Source organism: Bombina bombina, chromosome 5 (genome assembly GCF_027579735.1).
Source record: "Bombina bombina isolate aBomBom1 chromosome 5, aBomBom1.pri, whole genome shotgun sequence".
NCBI lineage: Eukaryota > Metazoa > Chordata > Amphibia > Anura > Bombinatoridae > Bombina > Bombina bombina.
This window is the reverse complement of record NC_069503.1, coordinates 1,063,751,676-1,063,767,689: the sequence shown is the minus strand read 5'-3', so window position 1 is coordinate 1,063,767,689 and position 16,014 is coordinate 1,063,751,676. Positions and strand designations below refer to the sequence as shown.

At 36.6% G+C, this 16,014-nt stretch overlaps 1 protein-coding gene across 1 annotated transcript in view; it reads right to left on the bottom strand.

Annotated features, from left to right (window-relative positions):
- Positions 1-16,014, bottom strand: part of FER1L6 (fer-1 like family member 6) — a 335,220-nt gene that overhangs the window by 253,089 nt on the left and 66,117 nt on the right. The window contains exons 7-10 of the mRNA XM_053715940.1: positions 14,527-14,683; positions 3,864-4,050; positions 3,538-3,730; positions 2,453-2,802 (exon numbers count right to left, since the gene is read on the bottom strand). Of these exons, the coding sequence (XP_053571915.1) occupies positions 2,453-2,802; positions 3,538-3,730; positions 3,864-4,050; positions 14,527-14,683 (887 nt within the window). The remainder of the gene's footprint in view (positions 1-2,452; positions 2,803-3,537; positions 3,731-3,863; positions 4,051-14,526; positions 14,684-16,014) is intronic.

Sequence of the window (16,014 nt, the reverse complement as noted above, 5' to 3'; positions counted from 1 at the left end):
TCTAGATCTATTTTCATTTTGGAGAATTCCAGTGATTATGTTATTACTTCTTATCAGACAGAAACTGCTTTTTGTTTACCCTTCTCTCTGAAAGCCAATCTACATTGCCCGATAGGCAATTTGTCCAGTAAGGTTTTCAAACTACTAGTCTTCAAAAATATTACATTAGCCTGGCAACTATCCGGTAAAGAAATTAAGATTAATCCCTATCACCTAGATTACGAGTTTTGCGTTAACAGGGGTGCGGTGCTAACGAGCAGTTTATGATCACCGCTCACTTGCAGACAACACTGGTATTAACGGGTTTTTAGAAACCCAGTGTTAACAACAAAAAAAGTTAGCAAAGAGCAAAATTTAGCTCCACATCTCACCTCAATACCAGCGCTGCTTACGGTAGCGGTGAGCTGGCTAAACGTGCTTGTGCACGATTTCCCTATAGGGATCAATGGGGGAGAGCCGGCTGGAAGAAAAAAAAAAACACCTGCAAAAAAGCAGTGTAAAGCTCCTAATGCAGCCCCATTGATTCCTATGGGGAAAATACATTTATGTCTACACCCTAACATGAACCCGAGTCTAAACACCCCTAATCTTACTCTTATTAACCCCTAATCTGCCGCCCCCCGACATCGCTGACACCTACATTATATTATTAACCCCTAATCTGCCGCACCTCACACCGCCGCCTGCTACATTATAGTAATGAACCCCTAATCTGCTGCCCCCAACATCGCCGAACCCTACATTATATTTATTAACCCCTAAACTGCTGCCCCCAATGTCGTCGCAACCTAACTACATTTATTAACCCCTAATCTGCCGCCCACAACGTTGCCGCCACTATAATAAACATATTAACCCCTAAACCTAAGTCTAACCCTAACACCCCCTAACAAATATAATTTAAATAAATCTAAATAAAATTACTACAATTAACTAAATAATTCCTATTTAAAACTAAATACTTACCTATAAAATAAACCCTAAGATAGCTACAATATAACTAATAGTTACATTGTAGCTAGCTTAGAGTTTATTTTTATTTTACAGGCAACTTTGTATTTATTTTAACTAGGTAGAATAGTTATTAAATAGTTATTAACTATTTAATAACTACCTAGTTAAAATAAAGACAAATTTACCTTTAAAATAAAACCTAACCTAAGTTACAATTACACCTAACACTACACTATAATTAAATTAATTACCTAAACTAAATACAATTAAATACAATTTAAAAAAATTATCTAAAGTACGAAAAAAATAAACACTAAATTACAGAAAATAATAAAATAATTACAAGATTTTTAAACTAATTACACCTCCTCTAATCCCCCTAACAAAATGAAAAAGCCCCCCAAAACCAAAAAAAAAGCCCTACCCTACACTAAATTACAAATAGCCCTTAAAAGGGCCTTTTGCAGGGCATTACCCCAAAGTAATCAGCTCTTTTACCTATAAAAAAAAAAAAGTACAAATACCCCCCCAACATTAAAACCCACCACCCACACAACCGACCGGGCAGAAGTGGTCCTCCAGACGGGCAGAAGTCTTCATCCAAACAGGGCAGAAGAGGTCCTCCAGATGGGCAGAAGTCTTCATCCAGACGACATCTTCTATCTTCATCCATCCGGCGCGGAGCGGGTCCATCTTCAAGACATCCGACGCGGAGCATCCTCTTCAAACGGCGGCCGACGACTGAATGAAGGTTCCTTTAAGTGATGTCATCCAAGATGGCGTCCCTTCAATTCCGATTGACTGATAGAATTCTATCAGCCAATCGGAATTAAGGTAGAAAAAATTCTATTGGCTGATGCAATCAGCCAATAGGATTGAGCTTGCATTCTATTGGCTGATTGGAACAGTCAATAGAATGCAAGCTCAATCCTATTGGCTGATTGGATCAGCCAATAGGATTGAACGTCAATCCTATTGGCTGATTGCATCAGCCAATAGGATTTTTTCTACCTTAATTCCGATTGGCTGATAGAATTCTATCAGCCAATCGGAATTGAAGAGATGCCATATGTGACTATATAAGAGATGTGGGAGAAGACTCTGCTCTTTGCTACTGTACAGCTAATGAAATGTTGTACTGGATGATGACGCTATGCAGAAAAAAACCCTCCAATATTGCAACATACCACTTTCAATGATCACACAATAAATCCAGGAACAAATTTTCAATTGTTGATTCCTTGTTGTGATCATTTTACTTTTTACACCTGGTTGATTCTTTTAAAATAGATGAGTATGCAGATAATAGCTGTATTCAAATTAAATTCACAGTTGTTGATGCACAGCTACAAAGCCAACACAACTATTTAAATCCTTGGAATCATTTTCTATGGTAAAGGAAGGGTAGATCATGAGAGTCTATATCTCATAAAGTTGTAGGCTCTAATGTATTTATTTATATTTATAATCAAACTCAATATTACTGAGCCATACTAACCTCAGGAGGTATATCAAATTTCTCTACTTCCACTTGAGTTGAGTTTGTCTTATCTGCTGCAGAAGTTGGTTTTCCTTCTTCAGATCCCTTTTCTCCCTTCTCTTTTCCTGATCCTTTGGAAGACTTTGAATCCTTTAGAGGAAGTTTGATATCCTTAACAATCTTTGAAAACTTTGATTCATGTGCTCCGCCAGACAGGATTTCAACAGCAAGTTCTATTAAGATGCGTCCTCTAAATGAAACCCCTTCCCCATGGCCCTCATTAAGTTCTTGGTGATCATCCATTAGTGTTGTATTTCGAGGTGAGCCATATAAATTAATCCAGGCCGGTCCAAATGTAGGAAGAAAGCCTGTAAAGGAAAATAATCAAATTATAGATGAAACCATACAAATTAAAAGCAAATACAGAGCCGTTGAATATTATTATATTTCAGATACAAAAGTTTCTGTGTGTTTAAAAAATAAGTTATAAATCAGATATGAAGTTTAAATAAAATAAGCATGAACAGGGTTGAATAAGATGTTGCATGTTTATAATATCATTTATTTTGAACAATTTATCAGATCATGAAATATAACTAAAGTTTTGTAATCATTTAAATCATTTTTATTCCTATTATTATTATTATCATTTATTTGTATAGTGCCATTAAATTCTGTAGCGCTGGGTACAGAGATATCGGTATACAATGACAAAGATATGTGATAAGATACAAAAAAATGTAAAAGACTAAACAATAGAACAGAAGTAGGACCATGTATACATTAACAGAATGGGTTAAGTTACTCATCTGGGAAATCATCATTTAATGTTTTTTAAAACTTATCTGATATTTGAATGGTTTGATACTTTTTGCCTTCTTTTCTACATACATTTCAAGATGGTGTGAAGTGACAGAAAATTATCTTCTGATTTTGAATTATTATTTTTATTGAATAATATAGGTGTAAAATCCACCCTTGCTTTATTGGTGGACAGTGTCATGCCTCGCAAAAATGTAAACTTTTTTTCTCTGGTATTTAAGTAAAATAAAATGCTGTGCTTAAGATAACTTTTGTGTCCCTTTAAAAGGCTTCCTGTTTACCTTTGTCTCCATCTTGCTCATCAGAAATCTTCTTCAGATCAATGTAATGAGTTGCTAAAGCCACATCATTCATGCTGCCCTCGTCCCACACCTGGATTTTAACTCTACGACACAGAGGAGGAAACATTTCCTTGAAAATGATCTGCTCATGCCACACTGGATCGGCACAATTCTTCTGAGCTGTGGTTTTTCCCTAAATGTTTAAATACACAAACAATACAAATGAAGATTATCAATAGTAATGGCCTACATAAATACAATTTATATTTACAATATTGTGAATGACATATAGTGTTAATTATGTAAAACTATCTTTTTTTTTTTACCATTTGGCCTGCAAACATGACCACCACATAGGGATCAACTAGGTCTTTACTGTCACCAATAAAAGCTTTGGTCACATTTGCCATGATGCTGGAGTTCATCTTTGGCAGACCTTCTGCTCTGTATATTCTCACATAAAACCTAGCCCATGGTCTTTCTGATGGAAATCCTTTTGGTATGAGCAAGTTCCTAGAAACAAAATGGAAACATTAATGTTCGTTCGTCAATGGAATATGCATTGTGTGTACACACATGACTACGGTAAAAGAAAAGACCAATAATTCTGAAAATACTATGTTTATCATATCTTGTACAAATTCAAAGTATGTTCAGCACAATCAAACTCATGGAAGTGTGAAGGCTGTAATAGGGCTACTGCAAAACCCCTAAGTCACAAACAGCAAACAAGGTAAAAGCCGCACCACTGGTATCTTTTCAATCCTTTATTCCATAGTTGAATTAGGAGCAGTTACAAAAAGAACTACGTTTTGGGTTATGCATCCTTAGTCATGTTCATGAATAAGGGTGCATAGCCCAAAACGTAGTTCTTTTTGTACCTGCTCCTATTTCAACTATGGAATAAAGGATTGAAAAGATACCAGTGGTGCGGCTGTTACCTTGTTTGCTGTTTATCATATATTGTGTTAGACATTATAAAACATGCATCTTGTTCCTTCTATGCTCTGGTATCCTGTACGTCTGGTGTAAGGAAACATATTATTATTGTTATTATTATAATGTCTGGTTCATATACAAACTGTATTCAGATGCATTACATACTTTCTGATTCACAAATGTAAGCATATAAATGAAAATATCCTTTGACTTGTAAATTAATTCATATGAGAGAGGCAGTTTTGATTCTAGGGTTATGCTAAGGAAACAGTGGTGGTTCTAGTGGTGCTTAAATCAATCATTATGGTAATACCCTTAATTCTAAAAAGTTTCAGTAGCCATAAATTAGCAAGGTAGTCAACGTTTACATGTTCTTTGCTCCAATCAGGGGATGGAGAGAGGTAAATAGGAAAGGAAAATTTAAAGAAGAAAAAAAGGAATGATTTGTTAAAAAAATGTCACATCCCTCCACAATTATATTACTTTAACCCCCATTAGCATGGAAGAAACCTCTCTATTTAAAGGCTTAATCATTAACCCCAGCAATCATTAACTCTTATAGATTTGGGGTATGTTTCCTTGCCTTCCTATTCTTAATAATCTTGAAATGAAAACACTTTATTTAAGAAATCACATAGATATTTTTGATTAATAGGAATAGACAGACACTTATATGTTATATTTCTGACTTATGTCTAACTTTAAGTATATTTTCATATTTCTTTATGTATTATCTTAGTCTATTAGGATGTTAAAGAGGAAAGATTTGCATACATAATCCTCAATTTAACATTGGCATGTCCATATAAAAAGTTCATGTCTTGCATAGTTAACAATTTCTTACTGCAGAATTAAGTTAATTATAATCAACTGGACTCAGAAAATTAAAATGTATTAACTGCTAAAAGGAATATTATCACTGCATTAATACCATTGTACTATATCATTTCATTTTTACAAGTTGAATATTTATAATTAGTTAATCAAAATGCTAGTATTGAATCTGATCAGTCGGAGCAGCTTATTTCCATCTCTAGGTTATAAACATAGTTATAGTGTACACTTTGAATAATTGGTTACAAGTTACCCTGCTGTTTAGGTTGAGGATAATAAAGTTATTTAATTAACTTCAGAACATATTAATGTTATAGGTGGTGCATATATTAAATATAAAGTTCATGGAGAAGTAAAAACAGTTTACTTACTAAAATTAGGATATAGATTGTATAGCCATTAGACTATCCTGCCAGTGGCAAAATCAAGAAACACATTTGCTTTGTCTGTATCTGACATAGGATTGTGTGATTATTATGTTAAAAATCTAATAATTTGTGATTTATAGGGCCATGATACCCAAATGTTGAAACACTTGAAAGTGATGCAGCATAGCTGTAAAAAGCTGACTAGAAAATGTCATCTGAACATCTCTATGCAAAAAAGATAGATATTTTACCTCAAAATGTCCTAAGTATTCAAGCCCCATTGCAAAGGACTTTAAGCAGCAAATCAGTATGCCTGTCCCGGGACCGCCAAGAAAGGGAGCCTCATGCACACTCATGTTATATCCCTATTTAGTTTAAGGAAGTTTACTATGAAATCTCCTGAGAGTTAAGTGAAGTCTCATGAGATCACAGTAAAAGAGTTCATGACCTCAGCATTGCTAATACTGATTGGCTGATTGATTTTTTTTAACTGCAGCTAAGCAGCAGCTGAAGTATAACTTTTTACACAGAACTTACTCTGCTGAGCTGAGGAAATTATGAGGTATAATATCTTACTTTTTTACATAGAAATGCTCAGATGATATTTTCCTGTCAGCTTTTAACAGTTATACTGCATCAGTTTCAAGTGATTTAGCACATGAGTATTATGTCACTTTAAGCAGTCCTGACATTTGACTGTATAGACATATATCCTTGCTCCTAAGATTAACGAGACATTTTCAGTACTAAAATTGTGATTCCACCCCCCCCCCCACGAAAATCTGGAGTGTTATAGGCTCATATGCTAATTTCTACGCCCTTGAAGGCTACCTCTTATCTGAATGCTTTTGTATTTGCTTTTCACAATAGGGGAGTGATAGTTCATGTGAGCCATATAGATAACATTGTGCTCGGGACGTTATTTAAGAGTAAGCACAACACAGCACTAATAAGTCAATAGATAATAAATAAATAGTCATGTGATCAGGGGGCTGTCAGAAGATACTTAGATACAAGGTAATCACAGAGGTAAAAAGTATATTACTATAACTGTTGGTTATGCAAAACTGGGGAATGGGTAATAAAGGGATTATCTATCTTTCAAAACAATAAAAATTCTGGTGTATACTGTCCCTTTAAATGGCTTTTAAATGGCTTTTCACGGAGTGTGTCAATGGACTGAAAACAATGTAAACTTTCCAATAAATATATCTTCTAAATAAGTTTGAAAATGTATTTTGTTTAAATATAATTTTTAAGTAAAGTTCTTAATTACATATATATTCAATTTATTTTTTAAATCATAGTGTTGTTTCGGGGTCTACAGACCCCTTCCTCAGACCAGACAACATAGTGAGAAAACAAAGTGCTTTAAATACCCTAAAACCCCTCCCCCTTAGATTTGAAAATTGCGCCATAAAGTAACCCCGTAGTCATGGTGATTCTAAACAACAATCTTTGAAACAGAGGTGTCAATAATTGGTATAAACATACATCAATAAAAGTGATAACAACAATAAATTGAGCTCCCCATAGTGTCAATAAAGGTGAAGGCAATCCCTGTTCTTGTGAGTAAGAACATACATAAAACAGTGAGTGTGCAGCTAAATCATTCTAACCTATCTGGAGTTACTATGTGAATCCTATCCGTGTATATCCTATGTGTAAATATCTAAACTTTGGATCGTCTTTCATGGGATCACAGACACCTTTAGCTTATCAGTGTAGTTATTTGCACTCTCAAAATCTTGCTTATGTGTTACAGTGATTGACAGGACAGATTAGAGGTGGGGTTAAGACTCCATTATCGTGGTCATTGTGCCCTGTTTTGGCAGTGTGTATAGTGGATGTATGCTGAATCCATTATAGTTTATTCTAGTGGGCAAATTGTTGCGTAATTATTGTGGTTCCTACTCTCCATATTCCTGTCAGATGTATATATGTGTCAATAAACAGGGGTTATCACTAAGTCCTGCGTGAGAAAAAAACCTCCAGAGCAGAATACATATAATACAAAATACAGACAAATTCATACAGGATAGAAGTATTCATCTAAAGCTATACATGTAAAGCTGGGACATCCGTTTTATAAGGACCTAAAGTCCTGGGACCATTAAGTGTTCAGTTTATCCATGGTGTGTATGAGGTTTGTTTTCATCACCTTGTCATAATGTACCATTCAATTAACCCCTTCAGAGTTAGGCCCAGATTGTTAATACACTTATTGTTAGTATGCAAATTTAATATATTATTGTGTGAATATCTTAGCTGGTTAGTATACATGGTCTAGGTTACATAATTAGCCTTGTGTCTGGTATCCTTCAGTTGCCGGTTTATAACCTCCACAATAGCTCATTGGTCATTCACCTATAAGTAACAATCAAGATGTCCTTCAAATTGTTCATATGACATATACTCACATTATGGACATATCAGTAAAAGAAGTTCTGTTTCACAGAGCCTTGTGCCAGGTATTCTAGAGTTACCCACGTCAAATGACCTCACTATGTGATCCTTGGTCCTGAGCTTACAATGGGCAATCAAGGTATTCCCCATTATCATAGGAAGACAGCATGAGATGTGGACATTGTTACAAAACCAGGATGGAAGCACAACAGAGTATTCCTCTTAATAATGGTCATATATGGTGCCACCCTTTTTGTTATGGTCATAACGGATACTGGCCTAAGGTGCTATTCAGTCCATCTCAAATCAACCCACCACTTCCCTATCCCCATATATCTGGAAGATGTTAAAGTGGTTCCCAGTATACATGGTCATGTCTCACCGACACCTCAGCGGTGCATGGCCATCCTGGGGTGGTGTGAGCAGATTTACAGAAAGCAGTGTCAGTCTATCTACATATTTAGACCATTTGGGTGTAGTGTACCTAGCCTGTGTGTCCATCTGGCTTCCAATTTTAGAAGTACATTGTCTCTATCACCCCCTCTTTTGAGAGGTGGGACATAGTCTATGAGAATAAACCTCATGTCCGAAACCTTTTGTCCTGTTGTAAGGAAATGTCTTGCTACTGGCTGTTCACTTTCTCATTTTTTAGTGCCACCTTGATGGCCGATCGGTGATTTGCCATATGTTTCCTGACATCATCAGTGGTTTTACCCACGTAGAATAAACCACAGCAGCAGTTCAGCAGGTAAATCACAAAGGTTGTTGTGCACCTAAGTTAGTGCCTTATCTCAAACCTCTGGTTTGTATGTGGGTGTCTAAAATGCTTGCATGCAATCATGCCACTGCAAGTGGTAAATCCACTGCAGCAAATGCATCCAATCTTGGTTGTTTTCAGCCATTTTTCCTTGCCATAACAGTGACTGGGGTCAGTAAGCATCACCAAGTCTCTAATGTTTCTCCCCCTCCTGTATCCCATGATGGGGGGGGTCCATTTTCTTAAATGGTAGAGTTGGATCTATTTGCAGGATTTCCCATCTGCCATGCATGGCCCTTGCCAGGTCATGCTTTTCACTGTTATATGTTGTAGAAAAGACTAATCTGCAGTAAGTGTTGGCTTAGTCTGGTTGTGCTCTTTGTCGTTCTGTTCCAATACCTCATCTATGACCTCATTGATCATCTTTGACCTGTATCCCCGCTGTTGGAATTTATTGGACATCATTTGGAGCTGTAATAGTTTGTTGTCCTCCTCTGAATTGTTCCTAGTGACCCTGGTCATTTGTGATTTGATGATTGTTCTCCGTGTGTGGGGAGGAAGATTACTGGTTGCATACAGTAGTGAGTTTCTGTCCATTAGTTTAGTAAACAGTGATGTAGTCAGGTGATAATCCTTTTTGTAGATCCTTAGATCCAAGAAGTCAATTTAGTTCACATCCTTCTGTATCTTGAATCTAATGGGGGATTCCAACCCATTGAGGAGATCAATCCATTCATCCAGCGCTTGGGAGCCCCCTTTCCACACAAAAAACAGATCATCTATATATCTATTATAGTGTCTCACATGCACATTTTGATATATTTGCATGATAGTCTCCTTATAATTCTCCATAAAGAGGTTGGCGTATGCTGGAGCTACATTTGAGCCCATAGCCGTTCCCATTAGTTGCTGGTAGTATTTATTCTCACATCTAAAGTAGTTCAGCGTGAGACATAGATGTAGGAGTTTAAGCTGGTGGGCCAATGTATGGGTATCGTTGTAGAGCAGTTTGTATTGTCTGTAGTCCATCTTCGTGTAGTATCACAGTGTACAGGCTGTTGATGTCCATTGTGACTAACAAGCCAGATGCTTCAATGTCTTCAATAGTTTTCAGTTCTTTGATGACCCACATGAGTCTTTCAGGTATGACTTCATACCTATCACCAGCGGTTTTAATTATGCAGCCATGTATTGTGCGAATGATTGTAGGACTGAGCCCCGAGCTGATACTATGGGCCTCCCTGGTGGGTGCTCAAGATCTTTATGTATTTTGGGGAGCGTATATAGTATTGTATGAATAGGGTTGTTTACTTGGAGGAACACACAGGCTAGGTACACTACACCCAAATGGTCTAAATATGTCGATAGACTGGCACTGCTTTCTGAAAATCCGTTGGCACCACACCAGGATGGCCATGCACAGCTGAGGTGTCGGTGAGGCATGACCATGTATACTGGGAACCACTTCAACATCTTCCAGATATATGGGGATAGGGAAGTGTTGGGTTGATTTGAGATGGACTGAATAGCACCTTAGGCCAGTACACATTATGACCATAACAAAAAGGGTGGCACCATATATGACCATTATTAAGAGGAATACTCTGCCATGCTTCAATCCTGGTTTTGTAACAATGTCCACATCTTATGCTGTCTTAATATGATAATGCAGAACACCTTGATTTCCGGTTGTAAATTCAGGACCAAGGAACCCATAGTGAAGTAATTTGATGTGGGTAGTTCTAGAATACCTGGCACAAGGCTCTGTGAAACAGAACTTCTTTAACTGATATGTCCATAATGGGAGTATATGCCATATGACCAATTTGAAGGACACCTTGATTGTCACTTAAAGGTGAATGACCAATGAGCTATTGTAGAGGTCATACACCGGCTACTGAAGGATACCAGACACAAGGCTAATTATGTAACCTAGACGATGTATACTAGCCAGCTAAAATATTTACACAACAATATATTAAATATGTTTACTAACAATAAGTGTATTAACAATCTGGGTCTAACTCTGAAGGGGTTAATTGAATGGCACAGTATGACAAGGTGATGAAAACGACCCTCATACACACCATGGAAAAATTGAACCCATAATAGTCCCAGAACTTTAGGTCCTTATGAAACGGACGTCCCAGCTTTACATGTATATCTTTAGATGAATACTTATATCCTGTATGAATTTGTATGTATTTTGTATGTGCATTAGATATATGTATTCTGCACTTATACTTTGGAGGAAAATATCTCACACAGGACTTAGCGTTACCCCTGTGTATTGACACGTATATACATCTGACAGGAATATGGAGAGTAGGAACCACAATAATTATGTAACAATTTGCCCACTAGAATAAAGTATAATGGATTCAGCATACACCCATTATACACACTGCCAAAACAGGGAACAATGACCACGATAATAGAGTTTTGCTACATAAGTACAGTTCAACCTATACACATCCGCAGACAAGGTATCCGATACCGTCTGGAGGATGGACAACAGACCAATCAGAGAAGCTCATGCTCTGACTAACTACACACAAAAGCCACACCCCTTTCATATGCTAATTAGCCAAACGGTGGCTAGGCACAAGGTAATTGGTGGAAAATACCCACACAATACGTGCCAACTAGGTCTCGCAACAGCAGCGAATCATCAGCTATGTCTTAAGCGCAACAAGGTAAGCACTGGAGATTCTGCATTCAAGCAGTTTGTGGCTTGATTTGGATATGTGTTTAGACAACTGACTTATCTAGATTGAACAACAGCAGAAACACTGATCCCCATATATGATGAGTGGTTAATCCCACCTCTGATCTGTCCTGTCAATCAAGGTAACACATAAGCAAGATTTTGAGAGAGCAAATAACTACACTGATAAGCTAACGGTATCTGTGATCCCATGAAGGATGATCCAAAGTTTGGATATTTACACATAGGATATACACGGATAGGATTCACATAGTAACTCCAGATAGGAGGTTAGAACGATTTAGCTCCACACTTACTGTTTTATGTATGTTCTTACTCACAAGAACAGGGATTGCCTTCACCTTTATTGACACTAAGGGGAGCTCAATTGATTGTTGTTATCACGTTTATTGATGTATGTATATACCAATTATTGACACCTCTGTTCAAAGATGTTGATTGTTGTTTAGAATCACCATGACTACGGGGTTACTTTTTGGCACAATTTTCAAATCAAAGGGGGAGGGGTTTTAGGGTATTTAAAGCACTTTGTTTTCTAACTATGTTGTCTGGTCTGAGGATTGAGGAAGGGGTTTGAGGCCCCAAAATGTCACTATGATTTAAAAAAAAAAAAAAAATATTTTATCACAAATACAGTGAGTGTAGTCTCATATACATGCATATCTATCTATACACACACATATATATATATATATATATATATATATATATATATATATATATATATATATATATATATATATATATATATATATATATATATATATATACAGTATCTCACAAAAGTGAGTACACCCCTCACAATTTTTGTAAATATTTTATTATTTCTTTTCATGTGACAACACAGAAGAAATGGCACTTTGCTACAATGTAAAGAAGTGAGTGTACAGCCTGTATAACAGTGTAAATTTGCTGTCCCCTCAAAATAACTCAACAGACAGCCATTAATGTCTAACCATTGGCAACAAAAGTCAGTACACCCCTAAGTGGATATTTCCAAATTCGGCCCAAAGTGTCAATATTTTGTGTGGCCACCATTATTTTCCAGCACTGCCTTAACCCTCTTGGGCATGGAGTATACCAGAGCTTCACAGGTTGTCAATGGAGTCCTCTTCCACTCCTCCATGACAACATCACAGAGCTGGTGGATGTTAGAGACCTTGCGCTCTCCACAGATGCTCAATAGGGTTTAGGTCTGGAGACATGCTTGGCCAGTCCATCACCTTTACCCTCAGCTTCTTTAGCAAGGCAGTGGTCGTCTTAGAGGTGTGTTTGGGGTCATTATGATGTTGGAATATTGCCCTGCGGCCCAGTCTCCAAAGGGAGGGGAACATGCTTTACTTCAGTATGTCACAGTACATGTTGGCATTCATGGTTCCCTCAATGAACTGTAGCTCCCCAGTGCCGGAAGCACTCATGCAGGCCCAGATCATGACTCTCATCACCATGCTTTACTGTAGGCAAGACACACTTGTCTTTGTACTCCTCACCTGGTTGCCGCGACACACGCTTAACACCATCTGAACCAAATAAGTTTATCTTGGTCTCATCGGACCAAGCCTAATGCAGGCTTGAAACATTGTATGTTTGTTCTGGGACCCCATATGTGAAAAATAAAGGTCTTTTATTTGCTGTGGAGGCTGGAATCTCTTAGTTTCTTGGTCTGAACACTGACAGGCTGACCCCACCACCCCTTCAACCTCTGCAGCAATGCTGGCAGCACTAATATGTCTATTTCCCAAAGACAACCTCTGGATATGACGCTGAGCATGTGCACTCAACTTCTTTGGTTGACCATGGCGAGGCCTGTTCTGAGTGGAACCTGTCCTGTGAAACCGCTGTATGGTCTTGCCCACCGTGCTGCAGTTCAGTTTCAGGGTCTTGGCAATCTTCTTATAGCCTAGGCCATCTTTATGTAGAGCAACAATTCTTTTTTTCAGATCCTCAGAGAGTTCTTTGCCATGAGGTGCCATGTTAAACTTCCAGTGACCAATATGAGAGAGTGTGAGAGCGATAACACCAAATTTAACACACCTGCTCCCCATTCACACCTGAGACCTTGTAACACTAACTTGTCACATGACACCGGGGAGGGAAAATGGCTAATTGGGCCCAATTTGGCCATTTCCACTTAGGGGTGTACTCACTTTTGTTGCCAACAGTTTAGACATTAATGGCTGTTTGTTGAGTTATTTTGAGGGGACAGCAAATTTGCAGGGTTATACAGACTGTACACTCACTACTTTACATTGTAGCAAAGTGTCATTTCTTCAGTGTTGTCACGTGAAAAGATATAAAAAAGTATTTGAAAAAATGTGAGGGGTGTACTTTTTGTGCACCCTTCCCTAGTAGTTCGTTTTTTTATATATATATATATATATATATATATATATATATATATATATATATATATATATATATATATATATATATATATATATATATATATATATATATATACACATATACATACATAGCTATCTATATACACACAGATACACACACACATATATATATATATATACACACACACACATTTATCTATATACACACACACACATATATATATATATATATATATATATATATATACAGTATACATATCTATCTATCTATTATATATACACACGTACATTATATATGTATAAATATATATGTGTGTTAAAATGATAATCATTATAACAATGTGTACACTTTTTTCATTTTTTAAGCAGTGGTAGTTGTAGTGGATACTATGCTGTGCACATCTAGTAATTTTTGTAGCATCCCTGACTCTCACATGTGCCAGCTGCCGTGAGTATGTAAGGAAGTGCATTTTTATGTTCAGTAAATGCTAGTTTCTACTTTGGAAATGCTCTGTTATTATGTACTTGAAAATCAATATAAAGCAAATGTCTGACATAACAGCACATAATTAAATTTCACTGTAGTGAGTATAAAACCATGGCTATAATTACTTTTCAATTTGCTCTTCTGCATCACTTATTTTCTGAGAAGATTGCACACTGTCACCTTTCCCAGCCACACTGATATCACATTTTAAGTATCCTTTGACTCCCGTTCTGATGTCAGCAGGGTCTGTCAGCACAGCCCACTTGTCAGAAAACTGATGACCTGAAAAATACAAAGACCTTATTTACTGAGATTGTGTCACTCACTTTGTCATCTTGTTTAATTTATTCATATCATTGAGTTTTTCATATCTTCTCAAGTGGTCACATTTTATTACCCTCATTTCTTTGTAAACACAAGAGCTTCCCAGGCTGTATAAGCCTCTTGTGTGTGTAAGAACATCTCCTACTACTTGTGTTTTAGGGTAGGGCATTCCTTTTCATTTAAGTATGTGTATGTAAATAGTGTCAACACAATGAACTGCTGTATAGTGCACCATAATCAATATATTTGTAATAGTATTTCTAATGCTCTCTTTAAATGTAATATTTGAATTATAAAATAGAAACATTCAAATTGATATATTTGTATCTATTATTTATCAATTTACTAAATTCCCTACCACATGAACTATTGAACTTCTGAATAGTATTTGTTAAAGTGAATGTAAAGTCTCATCAAGTAGTACTGAAACACAGGGATTGGTACAGCGCCAAAAAGGCCAAGGGACAAATATACAAAACTGCAGATACGTTTAAAATGTGGATTTATTACAATCAGATAAAACAATACACGGCATAAATAGTAAAATAAGATAAAACCAAATGGTGTAATGGCAAAGATTGCCGAGCAAGTCTTAAAGAAAGGCAATAGAAAATGTTTAAAACCATAGGATTGCTAGCAAAATTAAAAGAATTTTTAAAAAACACTTGAACCATAAATGACTTGATGTTCATATAATTATAATTAGCGTAGAAATCTGAGGTGCGTAAAAAAGGGTAATTAGCTGTCTGAGAATTGAGTCAGTTATGGATCCATATTTGCGTGTGTGCTGTGGTGAATTGTGGGAGGTGCGTGCAACAATTAGAGAGTATCCCTATTCCAGAGTAGACCTGGGTGTGTATGCTTGAAAGCTCCCAGAAGACAAATACAATGTGGTTAATTACAACACAGTCAAAATGATAACAAGTGGAATGCAACACAGTGGCGAGGATGATAAAACTGGATATAAAATCAACAAAAAGGTGCACATAAAATAATGTAAAATGGAAACTAGGACTCCGACACAAAAACAGAAGGAATCCAAGTCCAAAAAAAATGGTGAGGTATCCTAAAAAAACAGATGAGGTAGCGCTTAAAGTCAAATATAAAGTCAATGAAAAATAAAAAAATCCAAAAAATGGTATTCAACAAAGGAGGCTGGAGAACAAAGTGGGTGCAAAAATCGGTGCGAAAAAATCAGAAAAGGACAAGCATAAAAAGTTAAACCATTTGTAATCCAAATGTGGCCAATAGGTGATCCAGATATATCACAGTGGTGGAAAAAAATCAAA